Consider the following 20,900-nt stretch of genomic DNA (forward strand, 5'->3'; position numbering starts at 1 on the left):
TTCGTGTTAACATAGAATCTTTCAAAAAGGTTCGCGTTCACACGAACCTGAACCTTTCAGAGGTTCACACCATCCCCACAGCACGAGTTAGTATCGTGGTGAATCTTCATTCTTCACCTTCATTGGAATAACCAGCGAAATGGTGAGTAGAAAAAATTGTGGTGATTTTCACAGGCAAAGTTCCATTTATATTTCCAAATTATTGTTGGGGAAGTGGCGAAGTTTTCATGAGCATCAAATAGGCCTGAGAGTATTTATCATCACCAGCGTAAACCGGGGGGGGGGGGGGGCGGCGGCGCTGGCGAATGACGCTTTTACTCTCTCGATCTTGAAATTCGTATTCTAGACGTGCTCGCCATTTGATTCGTTCGGTCGTAGTCCTCGCTATCTGACTGAATAGTGAATACGGCTAAGTTACTTCAGATTCGACTGGACCCAGAGACACATTGCACATTCGGCGGATATATTACAACGAAGGCAGGCACAATAAATAGATCAACACTTCCAATCCAAGCCAAGACTAACAACTCCATACAAAGACAACCCAGAGACCTCTTTCCCAATGCCGCACGCCACCTTACAAATGACTGTAACTGGTCTTGCAACCAGATAATCCGGAGTCATTATTGCTCCAGAACCGAGCGGTTACACACACACACACACACACACACACACACAGCCATTTGGTTTTGCGTCACCAAGTGTCACAGCTGCATTCTTCGCGCTAGCTAGTACAAAAATTGAATAATATTGTTTTAATTCGTTATAATCGTCGACGGATACACAAAGCGTAAATACACACTGGTTGGAATATTGACATTTTGAATAAACTAGTGGTGGGGCCCGTTTGTTGTGCCTGAGCAAACGTTTGGCAACGCTGCGTTAGATAGGCTCTTTCAAATAACATAATTATATCCATAAACCGGTAATAGCGATCACGGATGGACGCAACAAAAGCATGTACGAATTATACCTTGCGGTATATGTAAAACATGTGCTGTGTCACGGCTAATCTATCACTAGTTCAATGACGTGTAAAAATTGCCGAAATATGTTCAAATTTGGTCAGTTAGGAGGGCTATTTATAATCTCAACTACAATAATTATGCTACAAAAATGGTTTTACGCAACTGTCGTATTAGTAATTACACACCTCATCCGGGTAAGCGCGGTGTCTTACAAAAAGCCTAGAAGAGGGCCGTGCTACAAGTCGGCAGTTACGGAATACGGAAATGAAGAATATGGGCCTGGTGTAAATGACCATAGTAGTCGACAAACACCATGAACACCACAACACACAAACACACCTATATGGAATCATACTGTAACATAAATCATCAATTTTTCGAAAATTTCACGGGAAATTTAATTCATAATTCAAATCTTTCATGCACTCTTTTTTGATGGATACTTGTATCACCTCGGTGATGGTGCTCTTAGTCTGAACGCAGACAGAGCTAGACGTATATATAATATATATTCCTTACATATTGGATATATGTAACGACTTACGATAATGTTTAAAATAAAAATGAATACAAAGCGGATGTTCTAAACATTGTCTTTGTTTAAACTAGAAGCTATAGGTTTTAATGGGAGGGTTTGTATGTTTATTTACTTAATTAAACAGGGTTGAGATAGCCAGTTTTAAAACACTCCCTATTGAAACAAAGCCGTATATATTTAACGTATATCAGGATTGTTAAACACAAGTCCAGGGGCTCTCAAACTTTTTTGATCGCGTACCCCTTCAAGTTTTGTCAGCGATTGCGCATACCCCTAAATTTTCAGAAGTCGATGACTGGATTTTTCTTTCACATACCCCCTAAAACTAGTGCGCAGGCCCATAAGGGGTCCGTGGACCCCAGTGTAAGAACCCCTGTCCTAGCCTGTGCACCCAGTTTCTACATTAATGCATTCATGCATAGGTTTATCATTGCCCTAAAGTGTAACAGTGGTTTCTTCTTCCTGGTGGATGTAGAGGTGAAAGTCTTCATTTTCAATTTCAAGAAACTTCTTTTTCTTTAAGCTTTGAAACACGAATTTCTTCGTCAAAATGGGAATCTGATGTGAAGGAAACATATATCTGCTGTATGAATAATGCCTTGATATGCTTATACTTTTACAATTTGATGTACCTGCACTTGCATCGCTTGTTTCACGAGATACGTGACTTTTTTGAAGTCTTTTTTAGCACAGATGAGATAGGTATCCGGAAAAGTTTTCTGAACGTACCAACGCGGCTGGGGATCATAAGGACAAGCGGGAACGTCGTAGTCTAGAAAGAGACAGCCGTACTTCACATTCATCCAGAAAATATTAAAGATTGAATGGTAAGCAGATGCATCATAAGAAGGGTTGCCCTCTTGTTACCAACCTTATGGCGTCAGAAGTTCACAGAAAAAAATAATAAACTTCGGATTTGTATTACTAGAACAAAGAGGTGGAAAAAGGTGTAATTGTAAAATTTTTGAGTGTCAGTACAAAAACGACTTTACTTTATAATTGTGCTCAAATATATAAAGTCAACAACTATGCTGTCAACCCGTGGTGCCAGGCCAATTGCATAATCCGTTTATATAATTACCGATTGCGCCTCCACACCGTACAATGACATCTGCTATACTTTCCCGTTTCCATCCTACTTTTTTGCATCTCAGTCTTTCTGACAATACAAAAGTCTTTCCTTCGAAAACCCTAAAATGCATATTTCATTTAAAAGAGCAAGATTCGCAACCGAACTCTTTGGTTCAGTCGATATTATATCCACGTACCTACTGGTACCAAACACTATTACAGTCTTTTTCGTAATCTTTGAAAGCTGCAAGGAAAGAATTGGGAAAGTCATTGAATGGTGATGATGCTTATATTGCCTTTCACTGCGATATCACTCCAGTAGTCAAAATTGGCAAATCGCCTGCCCCTACTATTAAATGTACAGACACTAAATGGTGACTAATATATTTAAAACTCAACGACTTAGTTCCGTCTAGAACAGTGGTTCCCAACCTTTTCCGACTCATCGCTCCCTTATCAATCTCGACACAAATTTTCGCCCCCCATATTCACGGATCCGAAAAATAGGACATAGATAGACGGGAAATTCATTCATCTACTTCTGATCGCTGGTGAATTTATTAAAAAAGGATCATTTTTCCGAGGTGGTAGGTGCTTGGAAAACCGGTTTCCACGTCTACTTTCCGTTGAATTGACTTTTTTTTCGCTTCATATGCAGAATAGCCTTCTTCTCGTGCATTTTTTGGCCGTGTTAATGAAATATATCTCATTAGACGTTCTAACATTTTCGCCCCCATGGCCCCTAAGTCAGCCCCTTTGGTATTTTCGCCCCCTTGTGTCTCAAATTCGCCCACTGCATGGGGAGCGATATCGCCCACGTTGGGCACCACTGGTCTAGAACAAGCGAGATGGGAATGAGAAAATATAAGTGAGGCAAGATAACTTGGACAATTAAAGTTCAGAGGTGGTCAGTAACGACTTATTCATACTTTTCAGGGTATAGCTACACAAGTAGTTTTGTCCACTTGCGCTAATTACTTGTGATATGGTGACATGTTACGACTACTTTCACATCTACTTCAACAGTTTTGGTCTTTTGGAAGTCAAACTACTTACTTTTTTCGTGTTAGATGTTGTCATGTAGAAAGTAGTGTCTTGATAGGTTTATATAAGCTTTATAAGAGAAATTACCGAACAATTGTTCGATAGGATGCTTGAGAACAGATTGTAGAATAAGCTCATGGAATGTCGTTGACCGCACCATCTATATATGGTAATCGTTGCGATGCTTGTATTGATACATCATAAAGCAGACTGTAAAAACGTAAAGACCAACTTTTTCCACTTCTCTCAGTTTATTTTTAAGTCGCCAGTCCATGTTAGGCTGCTGTTGCTGATTGGGGAAGACACCCCTCGCCGTTGGCATTCCTGTTTCCAGGGTTGATTGAATCGCGTAGATTCTGCCGATATCACTCTGACTGAAATGGAATGTATCAACTGCCGTAAATATCGATCAGTACTCAATCAGTGCTCTGGTATTCCAGCATTATTAGCAACGGAATAATGCCACAACTTTTTATTTCATATCATAATTAGTCATTTCCCGCTGATTATGGAACAGTTTTTTTTTGTTTGGGAAGATTTTTTCATGCAACTTTCTGTTTCAAGAAGCTCTGAGTTCGAAAATTTTAATATTTTTCCGTATCTTAGATACGTTTCAATATATCATGGCACATATTTATTCTGAAAAATACGTAGTTCCAGAGGTGTTTGGGTAAAGTAATTTAGATGAACTATTGAAATCAAATATTACTACCTAAGATATTGCTGCAGGCGGTCTGCCTTGAAGTCAGCTTTCGTATGATATGTTGCTTTTCAATTTTTGTGAAGATAAAATTGCGCTAGATTTGTTTGAAATTAATGTTAAGCAAATGTTACGAAATGTGTTTTCTACCAACAGGGTTACCAGATTTTGGAATCGGGAAAGGAGGCACTTTTTCAAAATTTTCAGATTCAGAATTGTGGAATAAAATTCGGAAAAAATGGAAAATATTTGCCGACTTTGTGGCTGGTTGACTAAAAAAAGTCGTTACTTTCGTTCTAACCACGAATTTTCTATTTATAGTCATTTATGCCCATTTCTTAGCTCTGAAAGCTGTAAAGGAGGACGAATTCTCAGAAAGGAGGACATTTAGGCGTCCCCGGAGGACATTTTCAAAAACCTGAAAAAATAGGACAAATCATCCTAAAGGAGGACGTGTGGTAACCCTAACCAGCGAATCATCCACAAACAGAGCAAAACAAATCTGTCGAATTTCGCATTGTCTATTACTAAGTGCGCCTTCTATATAGAAAAAAATACGTTAAATCAATTTTACAATGATAAGTAATCACACTAAAACTCTGATATTCGATATATCTACTGGTGTATTGGATTCTTGAACGGAGAAATAAATAGTTTGCTTGTAGGTTTTGCCGTATTAGCCGAGGCCTGCTATTTTGATGCCGATTGCAACGACATTACAGCGTATATGAGTTAAATGAGCTTTGGAATTACTTCAGTTCTTCATATCTATGTATGGGAGACCTGAACCTATAGCTCAACAATGAAGACACAATAACTAAATGAGATCTGCGCTATTCATTATGTAGAGCAGTTTAACCCGAACCCCATTCCCCACCCTCCCACCACAGAGGGTTAATAATATCGAAAATGGCGGAGAAATAATGGAAAAAACTTTTTGACTTAAAAACTGACAAATGTTTACATGAAAAAACATATTTTGAGTAAATCTGGACCTACGAAGAATTTCAGTAGTTACATCAAGCATTATGGTGGAAATGATTAAATTTGTTGTGGTACAACAAAAAATACTTCCCTACATTCTCGGGTAGAAAGTGTCTGTCCTTGCCAAGTAGCTTGCCAAGAATGGAGAAAGAATGTTCAACAGCAGCAGTTGTTGGCTGGCAACACTGAAGTTGTGTGTAGGCCTACTACACTGCTGGTGACACACTGTGTTGCTTCATTCTGACCATGCTGTCTACTTCACCATTTTTATCATGCGCTTCTTGACATAAGAACCACTGCCCTGCACGCAGTCTTGCTTCAGTTAGAATATTGCGGTGCGTTGAGCATAACACCAAGTCAACATATTTGTTTCATTTGACCGTTTATGATTCACAATTAGCAGACAATGGGCCGTTTACAACGGCAGGCCTATACAATAGGCTAAGCTGTAAAATGTTAAATGATAAGTTCACCGACAGTGCAAACAACTACGATACAGACGAAATGCAGGTTGCAAATTTTTTTTTGACTTTGTAAACAATTTTGACAATTTTTTGACATAACGCTGCAATTTTGACTTATTTTGACATGTCGAATAAAATCACCCTAGTGATAACACGTTTATGATTTCGCCAAACCCATATTGTATACTTACTTTTGCAACAGTCGTGCAGAATCCAAACTTGAGATCCAGGTGGCTGCATTTTCATGCAGTAGTTTTGTTTCTGCTGATTGGTCCACCATCAATGTGCAATAGGATCGTTTGATTTTATTTATTTCGATAATTGCTCCTTTAATGATCGCTTTATGCTCATTTGGTAAATCATCACCATCCTGTCTATAACCGAGACATGAACGCATACTCACAATGGAAACCATCAGCAATTACATATAACAGTTCTAGATAGGCCTATGTAGGCCACTTCGTATTTGGTATTAGGCTCACCTTACGCACAATCCTACATCATCAAGCGCCTTCACTCCGATTTGTCTATACTTTCCTTCAGCAATCATTAGGATTGCAGTTGCGACTTCAGTAGGAGATCGTAGGACCGACCCATTATCGACACAGTAGGGGGTCTGCTCTATCATGGGCTCACCTGGTCAACATATTCGTCCACATTAATACTAACTCGGTCCGTGTATGGGTGGGTAATCTAAATGCCTATCGTATCGTTGATACTCTAAGACAGGGGTTCTTAACCTTTTTAGAGCACGACCCACATCTGAGGTTTATTGGCATCCCTGTAATGACTCGAGTCACGATTTTCTGATGACTCGACTTGACTCGAGTCATCTTCTCAAAATGAGGAAATGACTCGACTCGACTTGGACTCGAGTCATTGCGCATGCCTCGAGCCAAGTCATATGACTCGAGACTCAGACGGCCGAAACCGACATTTGATTGTGATTCAGAAGAATAGTAAAGTAACCACCATATTGGGACTTCGTCTATTGGTACTGGTACTTGGAAAAAGCGACTAGAAACTGTTAAAAGTGAGAAAAATTAATATATTATAAACGCGAACCATTCGATATCACAAAACAAAGTTATAAAAGTAGGCTTAACAAGACTTTAATGGGAAATTGAACAGTCAACACAATGACTTGGACTTGGACTCGAGTCATATTACCATGACTCGGATTCGAACCTCTGCTCGATGACTTGGACTCGGACTTGACTCGGTGGTAATTGAAAATGACTCGACTTGACTCGAGTCAAAACTATAATAGTGAGATTGACTCTGTAATGGCACCTTGCCACCCAAGCCTCGACTGAATGAATGCATTTTAATGTTAGTATGATACGGTTCTATGGGTATGCATGAAATAGAGAAGGGGCAGACAACCAGTTGTACGCCACGCAGTTCTATGAAACATGTGCGAGCACTGAGAAGTACGCAATTACAAATTGGGTTGCAGTTTTCCGTTGCTGTTTTCCGCGTGTCTCGGTTATTGGCTATTTTACCCAACGCAACAACACTGTGACATTTGATATGCACCGGACCGTAACCGTACTTCGTCAGCCACCCCCCCCCCCCAAAAAAAAAATGTTGGTCTTGGTCTCCCGAGGATGATAAACCGGACTTCTGTCCCCCAGACCCCATCAGGCTATACGCTGTTAGCCGTAACTTAGCATCTATACTTCGTGTCCGTTTAGTCAGTGAGTGAGCTTGTGTCGCCTAAACGCGTGAATCGCGAAAAAATTTATATAATTCGTGATTGAGTCGGTCAATATGATCGAGAATTGCATATATATTGCTATCAATTTTTATCCTCACTCTGCTCACGTGATCAGATTTATCGGTAGAGCTGAGTGAGGTGTGTTGGAAAAGATAGGACCCGTAAATAATAATTAAACATCTTCGGGCGTACCCGTTGGTATAATGACTTCGTTACATGATGCTGTTTCGTGTTTCTGCTATGTCTGCTATGTCTTGGTGCGCCCGAGCGCGGTAATGACTGACGCCAAAGTGCCGATTTCTAAAAACCATGCGTATTTTTTGTTGGTGGAAGGGTACCACCCAATAATAAAGATATTCGACAACATAAAATCGCGCACAGAGCGAAAAACTTTTTGAAAAACTTGCATAAATTCCAAAAAAAATACTCTATGATTTATGTTAATTCACGAAATAATTTTGACCCCCTTTCAAGCTCGGGGGGGGGGGGGGTTGGGGTGTGGCAATTTCGGTCCTGGATATGCACAAACCATCCACAGAAGATCGCGCCAAGCGTGAAAACAATATTTTTTGCAAGGAATTCAACAAATATTACTTACATATTAGAAAATCGCTCTGGTGCGGTCCCGACCCAAATTCGTATACTTCGCGAACCATGTTTTGGTCCCAACCCATACTTAAGAACCCATCTTCTAAGAATTACAAATTCATCACCCCAATTGGAACCGCAGATTTCACCGCAATATTTAGAATTGTAGACAGAAGATGCATCGCGCAGCCAACATATCGATCGAATGATGTCTTCTCAACATGTATACATGGACACTTGGAAAGTGGACACTTAGACAAGTAGTTATACTAACAAGAGAATAGTAAAGCGAGCCAGTGGCTTTGTGCCGTGTTTTATAATAGCGCAACATCGGATTAATTATGAAAAATAAATAGAGATGAAATTCAAGTCATTGTAAAGTTATGTAGGCTCATATTCATCTTGTAAAGCATGAATAATTGAATATAAATAGCTACATGTCGATGTATATGGCGAGTTTCCTTGATGAATGTTGCCGTTTATTAAACGCCGCGTATGTCTTGGCTGAATGATTCCACTGTCGAACCCGAGTCAAAGCGTTACATCACAGTGTCCCATATGGTGTGGACACAAGAAAATCTCACGGCTCAGTGCCATTGGTCTACGTAACACTTTCCCATTGGCTAAAGGCAATTTGACAGAAATTTTGACCGGCTGCCGAGCAATAAATTTGATAAAATGGGGATCAGTCGAAAGCATCCGATGTACTGATTGCGAAAATATAAATTTCATTCTGCTCGTGGTCCTGGAACCCCCAAAAATCAGCCCCGAATGTTGCATTGTAACGGAGTTTGGTATCGTGACGCAACCATGCCGTCTGAGCAGCTCAGGAGCAAGTGCGCACGAGAGTGAGAGTATATGAATGCTCAATAGGTTGTGCATGTGAAACAATGGCCAATACGTTTGGGGTTTGCGCTGCTCCTCGCCTGCTCTCAGACGGCATGGTTGCGTCACAATACCAAACTCCGTTACAATGCAACATTCGAGGCTGATTTCGGGAGGTTCCAGGACCAAGAGAAGAATAAAAGTTATATTTTCGCAATCAGCACCGCGGTAGCTTTCCATTGATACCAGTTTTTCAAATTTCGCGCTAGGCAAGCCGGTCAAAAATTACAGTCAAATCGGCTTTAGCCAAATGGAAAGTGTGAAGTAGACTAATCACAGTGAGCCAGGAGATTTGCTTGTGTCCACACCGTACAGGATACTATATGGTTACATGCTTGAAATTGAAACGAGTATAGATATATGATTGTTTTTACGACACGTTCGAGTACCTCTGAAACTAACATATATGGATCTAATCATAGGCGCCGAGTTACGGGGTGGCGAGGTGGCGCAGCCACCCCATACAATAAGATTAAACGCCCGCCGTCGTCGATTTCGAATCATCAACGCTGTCAATTAGCGAGTCCGTGATAGCGCGTAAATGCAACTATTTACCATTAACTGTTACGCGCGCGAATAATTGAATACGCAGCTTTGTTGGCGACGACGAACGAGTGCTTAAAACGCCCCAATAAATTGTAATCCGTGATTAGTAATCAGACAATCGAAGCAACCTCGTTTACGACGTCAATTTCGACACGCTTGCGCTGACAAACACCATCTTCTCTCTCGACCAGGCGAGCGAATTCACGTTCTCCTTCTCTTAATTAAATTGTATTTGCGCTCATATTCGTTTACAAAATAATTCTTGAGTTAGTTCCGTGATAGTCTGTTCAATTAGAGGCTTGGAGCGCGAAATAGGACTGTGTGTTTGTGTATGCCTGCGAATTGAAAGTCATTCCTGCGCAAAGTGAGCACATTCATTACTGTACTCTAACAAGTCTTTGTCAACTTTTATCGGAAATGCAACAACGCAGCTGAAACGACGTTATAATGAGCAAACAATTGTCGCGATGTCAGACTTGGAACCCCATTGTGCTGTACGCAAGTTGAGGAATTACTGATTAGATGCGTGCTTTCGTTCGCTATCATCTGTAGGCTACTACGATAATTCTTGTCTGCTTTATACACTCATATTCCCTCGATGTCACTTGTCAGTGGTTGATTTGTTATTAATACTGCACATTGTGCAGTGCACGGCGTTGAATTACGTTGTCAAAAAATGATGCAACACGAGATTCTCGGTGGCGCAAATTCTGAATTTATTCGATTAGGTTGAACGGGAACCTTTTATGTTCAATAAACTTCATTGCAGTACGGACTCTATCGAGCGCAACCATATCGCGGATCGAATTTCAAATCTTTGGAAAATGTATTTCTATTGATAAGGTCGCGGCATGCGCACTGCAATAACACTTGGATAATGAAAAATGCACCATTATACGATCAAATTCGACTTGCTGATCGGGACCTACGTAGGCCGTAGGCCCCAGGATGATATTAACTAGTGCGTTGTCGGCATAAAAACCTCAGGTGCTTAGCCAGGGAGTTTCTCATTTATATCTAGAAATCCCGTCGATTTGAAATGCCAATTCACTAATTCGTATTGTCGATGCTGCGTACTGCAAATTGGCGAGGATCATTTGTATGCGAAATGGGTCATCGATATCTCCTGTGCACTGTCGTCAGTGGTTTGATTTAGCGCGTCCGCATGCAAGCCTGCTACCGTCCGCAGAAACACATTCCACTAACAGTAACAATCTTTGAGTGTAATATTGTTTGTGTTTATATATCTTTTTTGATGAAAACTTATGCGCGCGTCTGAACAAATTGTGCTCGTTGCCATTTGCCGAATCTGGGTATTTATGTATGACTAGCGCACCCTGTAATTGTAATTATTGCTGGTTTGCGGCATGTCTGCCATTTCGTTATCAGCGCAACTTTGCAGGCCGATTGTACAGTCCGATAAAATTGTCCACAACTATGTATTTCGCACAGCATACTGATGCTGATTTCAGCAAACTAACGATCCTTATTAGATGTACAAATACGACCTCATCATTAGATACTTAGATTTCATCGCGCGCTCTGAGAAACACCATCTCCTATCGCGATTTGACGACCAAATATACGTCCAGTCCACCTTCTACAAATTAAAGTGCATTATTTGCATCGATGAGAGCCGCAAGCCGGGTTTAAAATATTTTATTTTGTGAACCATTTTTGTGATAAATATTCTCGGAGTTGAACAGTGTTTTGTTGTGTGTGCCTGCTAGTTGAAATTTATTCCAGTGCCCATAATATTAATCCAATTATGCTTTGCGAACGTAAATCGGGAAATGCAGCAATGCTGTCAAAATCGATGTTTTCATCAGCTACCAATTGTCGCGATGCGAGCTACTCAATACCAAGTAAAAACCCATTGTGTTGGCGGTAACGGATATTACTGATTGGCCGCGCGCGTTCGTAATCATAATCTTGTCTGTCTTTCGTTTTCCAGAATTGTCGCGATGTGTTACTGCTCAGTTCAGCAACGAATGCCTAATGCGCGGCAATCAATGACCTAATTTCGCAACATCTCAGCGGGAGATCGCGTTGCATTGTGCGATGCGATATGCGTACACAGACGAGTCTCGCTAATTGGTCGCGGCCCGCGTAGCACTGATAGTACGACTTGTTGAATTGCAACTGAATATTAGCGTCAGAATGGTCGTTTCAAAAGGACGGGGTTTTGCGTTTCAGAAGGAGGGGGTTTCGACACCCCCTGGCTACGCGCCTGCCGCCACCCCATGCAAAAATAAAAGTCGGGGCCTATATGGATCTAATCCCAACACCATATGCTACAATTCTTGTACTAGAATTACCTGATGCGCCAATTTCATTTCCACCAAATTGTGAGAACAAGACGACGTTATCAGTAAAGCTGCGATTAGACCCCTCATGATCAATATACGTAACATCTACTTCCAATATTGTCTTGCCCAAAGATTCCTGAAAATTGGGGGCGTTATGTTTGTAATTTATCAATTCGACCGAACGGACTCACGTCAAATTTCTCAGCATCCAAGAGTATTTGCATTGGAATATGTTTAGCAACCATATCAGGAATGCTATGGATGAAGTATGTCAAAGACGTCGACCCGGAATCCTAAAAAATATCAGCCTCGACATTTTAGCGTCAACAGCATTTTAAGCGGCTATTGAACGGTTACCTGCAGATGGGTCCGGGAAACACTATCTTCGTTGAAAGTAGTCCCTTCAAGACTCCGTATCTCAATCCTAATGTCTGTGATGTGTGTCTCGTCCCTATAATATCATCGAATGAGCCAAGCAAAGACATTGTCACCATGCCGATGCCGCAGAAAGGGCAAGTGGCGGTCTTCTTTCTCTTATATTTTGAACTTTCATCAATGTGACGTCATTGTCGTTGGTGTGGTCATAGGTTTGAAACTTGTAGCAAATTATAGTTCGTGGTAAAGAAGGCCCACAATGGCGATACGCATCACTATAATATACAACCAGATGTGGTCAAAGCTGTCAAGAAAGCTACTCAAGTAGAAGTAGAAGTAGCGGCGCAAAATCTACTACAGCACGACTAGAAGTAGTGCCTTTAAAAGTAACCTAAAACTACTTCAAGCAGAAGTATGATTGGCTTGCTTTAAATCTATTCAAGAAAGTAAACTGTGGTGGAAAGCAGTCATAGATGCACTCTCAAGGAATTTCGAAAACTGGAATCTGAGAGGAAGGTGCATAGAGCAGGAAAGAGGACATTTAGGCATCCTCTGAGGACACTTTCAAAAAAGTCAAAAAAGAGGACAAATCCTCTTAAAAGAGGACGTATGGTAACCCTAATTAAACCCACTAAGGACTAAGCCATCGTATCGCACGAAATGGTGCCGTAAATCACATAGTGACATAAAATTTCAGAAGAATTCCTAAATAATGAGGATGACAATATTGGAAGACTATATATTCAAATTATACGCATTGTACCTAGAAAGGATGCATTTGTACAGTGTCAACGGCCAATGACTGATACAGCTTACGTTTGTATTGATATTATTCAACGGTACGACAGGTCACACATGAAAGTAAAGATGCGAGCTATTGTTCCATAGAAAAATATGACTGAATCTGCGGCCATTGACTGATACAGTGATACAGCTTACGTTTGTATTGATATTATTCAACGGTTCGACAGGTTACGCGTGAAAGTAAAGATTCGAGCTATTGTTCCAAAGAAAATATGACTGAATGCTGAATCTGCTCCTGATGTGTCAGGTACTGGGATATTTGACAGTACAAACATTTGTGAGTCTAATGTAGCATTGTTGCCCGTAGAAAGTAATTTTTAGCGATGGGAACGCTGGCATAATGTAAACGTGTTGCAGATGCAAGTCTGCAAGCGTCAAAATTCTTGACAAGGCTGTTTATTTCCATCCAAACAGGGTGGGATACCATAACTTACCGAAACTGCGGCCGTCTGTGCCGTAGGTTCGTAGTTAGGTAATTGGCCTGGTACAATTGAAAATTGGTATCATGCTCATATTCAGCATATAGAGTTGCAACACCATAACCGTGTATATTTATTGTTCTCAACCAAAAAACGGAAATACATGCGGAAATCGTGAAATTGCTTGTAACTATAGCCAGAATTTTTCCATGGCGTGACTCGAGTAAGATTCGAATTAAATTTTTGAGTGACTTTACTTCATTCGAGTCAATACTCTAAAACTGATTTGACCTGACTCGGAGTCGGCGTAAATGAGAAATATAAAATGGCTCGTGAGACAGAGTCAAATTTTCGAGTCTGAAAAGGGACTGCGTCATCCAATACCAGTGGTAGTCAGTAACGAAGTACTTCCAAGTTTTGAAGTACTCGAGTAGGTTTTTGTCTACTTTTACTCCTTACTCAAGTGCTACTGATTTTAGAGAACTCCACAGTTCACAGTAAGTGCTTCAACTTGAGAGGAGATTTTCGTCATTATTTCTATACTTCATACTTTTAAAATCCTAATTGGAAAAGGTACGTAGGTCTGCCTCAAATCTCTTCAAGCAGAATCAGAAGTAGTGTAAAAACATTACCACATGAGTACGAAACGAAAGTAGGGAGAGCCTACTTTGAGTGTTCTGGAAAAGTAGAAGTAGAATATGTCATTACTGACCAGTGACCACCACTATATTTATGTGCATGTATTGTATAGGCCTAATCAATAAACATATATATATACACAAATTATTTAACAGACTCCTCAAAATCTGCCTGTTTATTCATCATTTACCGCAACAGTACGGGCATCAGCATATCCGCTTCGAACTCATGACTACGGTTCAGCCAATAGAATGCTTCATTGCCCAGGTTGGCCGCCAGCTAAATAACGAAAAGTAGAGAGAGATCAATATTGGGGGCTGAAAATATTGATCAAAAAACAACTTCAATAGAACAATTAAATAATAAATACTGACATGTAACATTTTCGAATTCGGCTTATTAGCAATTTTTTATCAGTTCAATACACCACAAAAATGCGATACAATGAAAAGATAGGAAGGTGTCGAAGCGACTTGGAGTAGTCTTTGGAATCAGACACCCACTTTGGCCTAGGCGATGTAAAGAGGAGGCATGCACACTGAATGAAAAGTAAAAGAAGAAAGTATAATAAAAAGCAAGCGACAAAAAATGGGGCGGCAAGTTGTCGCATCGTAGCCATGTAATTTACAAAAGCAAATCCCGATATCACAAAACGTTTCTTGCATTGGCGTTTCAAGGATAAATCTTATGAATCATATGCACTAACAGTGTCTAGGACTGCCTTTAAAACAAATATGTATTAATTGGAACATGTTTAAAACGTAATCCCTTAAAAGATGCTCTTATTGACCCCACGATTTTTCAACTGTGACGTCACCGTGGACTAACATTGTTATATGTTTCCATAATAAGTACAATTGAATAATAATTACAGTAATAAATACAATTGAAAATATAGGGTCAATAATATGGCTCCTTTGACGAAAAACGTTTCCGTGCCGTCTTGCACCGACCAATAAATATCTTTGACCTGGACTACTTCGTCATGCAGTAATTTTACGGTCGGCGTATCATCATAATATATCTATACCATTAGAGTGATATATAACTATAGTAACTACGTACTATAACTGTTTAAGTGTTTTAAAATATCACTTATTTTAAATGCAACCCTAGCAGTCACTCCCAAAACGGGTCCTGCGTTCCTTTTAGAACCCACGAATAGTTTGGGAGCACAAATCACCTTGAAAAAAGCCCTGAACTTTGAGACCCAAAATTCGACGTTGTACACCAGGACCACACAAATGGTGGACCGCGGTCCGAATTCGAACCTTTTCCATGTTGAATGCGGACCTTATCTGTTTCAGTAGGCTATATACACCAAAGAAGGTTTGGTCAACAGTAGGATACCCAAAATAATTTCCGTGCTCTTTTCAAATTAGTGGTGCAAATTATCATAGGGCCATACAACTATATACATATAGGGTCAACTATACGGCCAACTTCAATTCAAATCACATTTACCTCTTTTAGCAGATAAGGGTCGTCCTCGCCTATGGTGAAAGCCGACAAGGGCGTCATTTTTGCAAAGTCTTTTTGAGCTTCACGGTAATTTTGTACCAGTACTGCTGGATCGGTTTCTCCTTCATTTGCAACTCCGTCGGTAAATACAATTATAATATCTCTTGAGTTGGTCATGGTATTTCTTGGAGTGAAAAAACGGGTTTACGTGAATGATGCGCTAGTGAGAAGTCACGTGACAGTGAACAGAAATAAATGTATATATCGGTCGATGTTAAATATCTGTAATAACATAAGTATACATTATAATGTAAAAATATACGTACGTTTGAAGAACATTCAGAGCTTCCAAGAGACCTATTTCGATGTTCGTGTAGCCTCTGGTTTCTATTTGTTCAACAACTTTTTCGACGTGTTTCTTTACATAAACATTAAACATGATGTGATTACAATTACGAAAATGCGGTAGTGCACACGCACATAATAGTATCTACAACCGCCTTATATCTTCATTACTTTTTATCGTGTATCGCAGGGGTTCTCAACTTCCCTCGTATAACGGGCCGCATTTTCACACTGAAAGACGCTGCGGGCCGCAGAACATTATCACCATGTATTTGTGGGCTACTATTGAATTTAGGCCTATTGATCAGTATTATTCGGGCATTTAGTACATTTTTATGCATTCTAAAGCATTAATGGAGAGCGTTCGTAAGTTTGCAGTTGCTGGTTTTTTGTGAGAACAACGATCTTCATGGAGCGTACATTCCATTCGTTGCCATGTCGGTATAGTATATGCACCCTTCAAACCCTTCCATCATCAGAGAACCGAACTCTCTGTTTCAATGCGTGAGCGAGCAAGTATAAAATTACGGTGACTTTTTCGGTACTGAGGTAGGCTTACCATACGTCCTCTTTTAAGAGGATTTGTCCTCTTTTTTGACTTATTTGAAAGTGTCCTCGGAGGACGCCCTTTTGTCCTCTTTTCTGAGATTTTGTCCTCTTTTTTGAAAATTCAGGTCAGATTTAGAGGAAATTGCGAGTGATATGCCGCAAATTAGCGCAGAAGTGAAGCTCCGGCGGGTATTTCGGAGGGAAAAGTGGTGATTTCAGCTCTGAGCGAAAAGAAGACCTTTTTTTTTTTTTTTTCAGTCATCCACCTAGCAATGTGGAGTGAAAAACGTGTTTTTGAGCTCTGAGCGGAAGTGATGACCTTTTTTTTAGTCAACCGATCATGAAGCGGGTGAAATTTACCTGTTTTTGAGAATTCTTCTCCAGTTTTGCTTGTCTGAAATTTCTGAAAAAGTGTCCTCTTTTTTCATTTCCGAAATATGGTAAGCCTAACTGAGGTCATTATCACTTTGAGCTCTCAGTTAAATGAGAAGAATTGAGACGTTAGGGGTAATTTCTGAGCAAATCAATCAACCCTTCTCCTTTCCTTCCATTGCTGGAGCCCTACACTAATAGTTACAGAAGTCAGCTTTGTCAAATTGATGTCCTGGTCCCCTTCCCACGTTTGTCCTGTCAGCATTTCCTCTGAAAATATGCCCATGCCCACTCTGATATAAAGCACCTGGAAAATTAGCTATGCAATGTGTGTGCAGTAGTGCACTGTGCACTGTGTGCATCGATGGATAGGTCCAATGCCAGGCTAAAGTAGTCTACGTGGCAACGTGTTACAGAACATGCGATAAAAGATCGACTGATATCGCTGTTACTCTTCTGGTGACTGTTGAATCAGACAACTGTAGCTTCGAAATTTGTCAGGTGATGTATGACTTGCTGCTAAGTTCCGGAAACAGCGAATATTTACTCAGTAGCCTACGTTAAAGTTTTATTGAAGTCATGCCTTCTCTAGCAGATTCTTGGGTTTAGCGATATTCCAAGCAATTTTGAACAATGCGCCTGTCACGTCGTCGGCAATTTTAAAAATGATTCGAAATATGGATTGCTGGACTTGAAACCAAGCTAGCAACGTTTGATATGTATAACTCCAGATGAAACTATCGTGCTATCATTTCAAGCTTCTGGGCTTTGTTATAACAACTGTTCTTCGACAAATGTGACACATCGGTCTTCCATAACAATACGGGACCAGTAGTGATTATATTGAAAGACGTCGCGGGCCGCAAAAGAATCGTCTGCGGGCCGCATGCGGCCCGCGGGCCGCGGGTTGAGAACCCCTGGGTATCGCATTGTGCATTATGCATTATTCTGTAGACAGAATAATGATAAATGATGATAAAAATACTGGTATCGTTGGTAAATGCGACGTCAAAATCAAATGCATTATAGTTACGTCCTTATAATTATATTACCAATGCAAGCTTTTTTCCACATTAGGAATCAGAGTAAAGGCAACTTCAGCGTATGGGCTGTAAAGTTACGTTATGATACAGCAACAACAACAACCAACCAACCAACCAACCAACCCCACCTTCCCTTTCTTGTCCATTGACATCAAGGGCACGTCCAGTTGAACATCACTTGCAAAAGTTACGATAGCAAGAGAGTCCTTTTCAGAAATATGATTGGTGACAAGTTTCGCAAATACCTGAAATAGGGACATAATATGTGCCTTATGGCTACTACAGGGATATCTAGAACTTCTAGATATCCATGGGCCACTATACTCGACGACCGCACATCAGATGCGTAACCAGGTTGAAAATCAGGGAAATATGAAAATAATAGAGGAAGCGAACATGAAAATGACATATGGGGTTGTAGATCCAGTGCTAAAACAAAATAGGCCTATACAATGTACTATAGTCGAAGATTGATTAGTAAAAACAGGCTAAACAGGCGCATTCAGCTGTCTGACTACGTCAGGAGTATAGTCACGGGATAATGTTTTAGTTCAGAAAATATTGATTTTCTTACTGCACACCTGTCGTCTTCAGACAATATACCTTAACTCGGTCAAGCAATGTTTCTGTTTCCTCTTCCACAACTCGTAGATCCATGCTACCACTGACATCAATGACCAGAACAAATCGTGTCGGGATTAAAGTGGTATTTCGGAACTTTTTCGCGGACATCTCCATGACAACATCAACGGTCTGAATGGAAAACACTTATGATTACAGCATAAAGGTATTATTTCTAAACTAGGTCCCCACATTTTCAGCAACACTGACGACTGTATTACCTCCCCATTTTCGAACAGAATCCCTTCCCACGTATTTGGGGTTTATCTAGGCTCCTTCCCGCCATCTGACTCTCATATAAGCGGTGTCTTAAAAATCCTAGAAGTGGGGTCAGTATCAGTAGATACGGAATCAAAAAAGAGTATCGGCCCGGAGTAAATTGCTGACCAGTGACCAGTCGAACAAGAATACAACACCATGAAAACCAGAAATAGCCACAACCCCACTTTTCGTGCCATGCTTGTAAAAGTCAGTGTACCTAATGCACTAATTCAACTTTATCAAACATCATAAGGCTGTCACGCATTGCCGCCACGAAATTTTCTTCATTCAATCGATGAAAGGTTGTATTTACTCGTGGGATTATTTCTGCCGCCGTGCGTTTGCTGATTTCTGCTCTAATTCAGGTGGTTCTCAAACTGAGTGGTGCGCCCCACTCGGGAGGCGTGAAGGCATCTGAAGGGGCGCGAAGCCGCCCGAGAGAAATGAAGTTTCTTGAACTCGGAATGAGTTTAATTTATAATGAAAATTCCAAGATTCAACAATGACAATAATCCTAATTATATCATTATATTAATTATATTCAATGTATATAGTTCCATCGTACCATCCAAACACCGATGCTGAAGGATTGTGACTGATACTATAGAACTTGAACCGATCAGAAGTTGTCTCTGCATCAGGAGTAACTGAAGAATTCGTGTGGGGTAGATGTTATATCGGATGCTTTTATGGTCTGTGTGTCAAGCATCTGTGCAGAGTGCACAGAAAGACTTAAAGTTATGGAGACGTAAGATATTTCCTTGTAAGGTCATGTCATATGGGATCTAAGAAGCAAGGAGTTGAATCGTAGAGGCTTAAAACGTCGAATTATAGCGATTACCAGTAGCCTATATACTGAATCATGACACCGATCGAATTATTATCTTGCCGAAGACCTGAGAAAAATTGTTTGTCCCATGCAGAAATGCCAATTTTGAACTAAGCCTACTGTCCGCGCCTTTGATTTAGCTTATGGTCATGTACGTTTGAGCCAAGCCCAAGCCATGACATCGAAGGTATTATAGACACCCTAATCGCTAAAATATATATATGCTACGTGCTACCATTGCACCAATTATTCAACTGAAATTTTGTTCGTGCTCCGCGAGATTTACCTCCGGCTCTTAATTACTGCTCTGTGTATAGTCCGAATTTCATATTTCAGAGTTGTTTCAACAGTCATAACCTTATGTGCCCTCAAACTATGCGTTGGGATTGGACACTTTCTGGTTGCTCTTTTTAATATTTCTTTGATTTTACGATAAAGGGGTGCAAAAATTTTCACTATCATCGAGAGGGGCATGTCTGAAAAAGTCTGAGAATCATTGGTCTAAAACAATATACAACGACATTGATGTCATTACCTGACAGTTGACCACATTGCAGTGGTATTTTCGTTTCAAAATATCCCGCTGTTTCATTCTGCTCCTGCTAATCACTATAATTTCACTGATAAGGCACTCTAATGTTATGGCAATCTACCCGGTATATGTCCCTCGAATGACAGACGCCGATCACACTTGGTTGCTACGACAAAGTCAACAAAGTAGTAGAACTTAAAAAGAATTATAGGATTCAATTTCAGCGAGAATGAAGAAGTGAAAATGATACTTCAATATTGGTATGGTTCACAAAGTAAACATATGTCAGATCGGGAAACACAATCAATCATACGTTCGATAGTACACAAAAAAGTATCCGATTTCACCAAGATGCAACTAATATCTGCGTAATCATTATGTAGAATATGTACCGCACACTGCTGTACATCAGATGACAATAAATGTACTTGTAACGACCTTTTTAAAGTATCCAAATCTATATATCCATAACAGTTGCGCAAATTTTCAAAAAGTCGCGATTTTGTTCGATGAAATTGATGATTCATGTCTACAAATCAGTATAGTTAGGTTTGAAGCTGGTTCCCCCGTTGTTTTATTTTCCCTTAATACACAAGGAAATCATCATTCATCATAATCAATCATCATTTATTTGAGATTAGGCACTGTCGTTAGTATTTTATTATGATCTCATCTACATACCCTTCAGTTATTATTTACACATAGGATTATGAATAGGCTAAGTAAGCTTAAACCACTTCCACGGCCCATTTTGCATTTATTGTTTGTTTTAAAGACCCTACCGGGGCATTGGGTCGAATTGAGTCTTGTGTTTCCTGGCATTTGTCCATTAC

At 40.2% G+C, this 20,900-nt stretch overlaps 1 protein-coding gene across 1 annotated transcript; it reads right to left on the reverse strand.

Annotated features, from left to right (window-relative positions):
* Window positions 1–446: 446 nt before the first annotated feature.
* On the reverse strand, window positions 447–20,261 carry LOC145446604 (uncharacterized). The gene is made up of 16 exons (XM_080324949.1): window positions 20,071–20,261; window positions 18,428–18,577; window positions 17,953–18,069; window positions 15,842–15,933; window positions 15,519–15,699; window positions 14,245–14,333; window positions 12,175–12,268; window positions 12,009–12,110; window positions 11,827–11,953; window positions 6,252–6,405; window positions 5,961–6,143; window positions 3,854–3,995; window positions 2,775–2,821; window positions 2,588–2,697; window positions 2,139–2,278; window positions 447–2,064 (listed from the first exon to the last, which is right to left on the reverse strand). Exons 1-16 carry the CDS (start codon window positions 20,125–20,127, stop codon window positions 1,942–1,944), a joined length of 1,908 nt encoding a protein of 635 aa, XP_080181075.1. The 5' UTR covers window positions 20,128–20,261; the 3' UTR covers window positions 447–1,941.
* Window positions 20,262–20,900: the final 639 nt, after the last annotated feature.

Source organism: Botryllus schlosseri, chromosome 9 (genome assembly GCF_051294905.1).
Source record: "Botryllus schlosseri isolate E-star chromosome 9, Bs_hap1, whole genome shotgun sequence".
Lineage (NCBI taxonomy): Eukaryota > Metazoa > Chordata > Ascidiacea > Stolidobranchia > Styelidae > Botryllus > Botryllus schlosseri.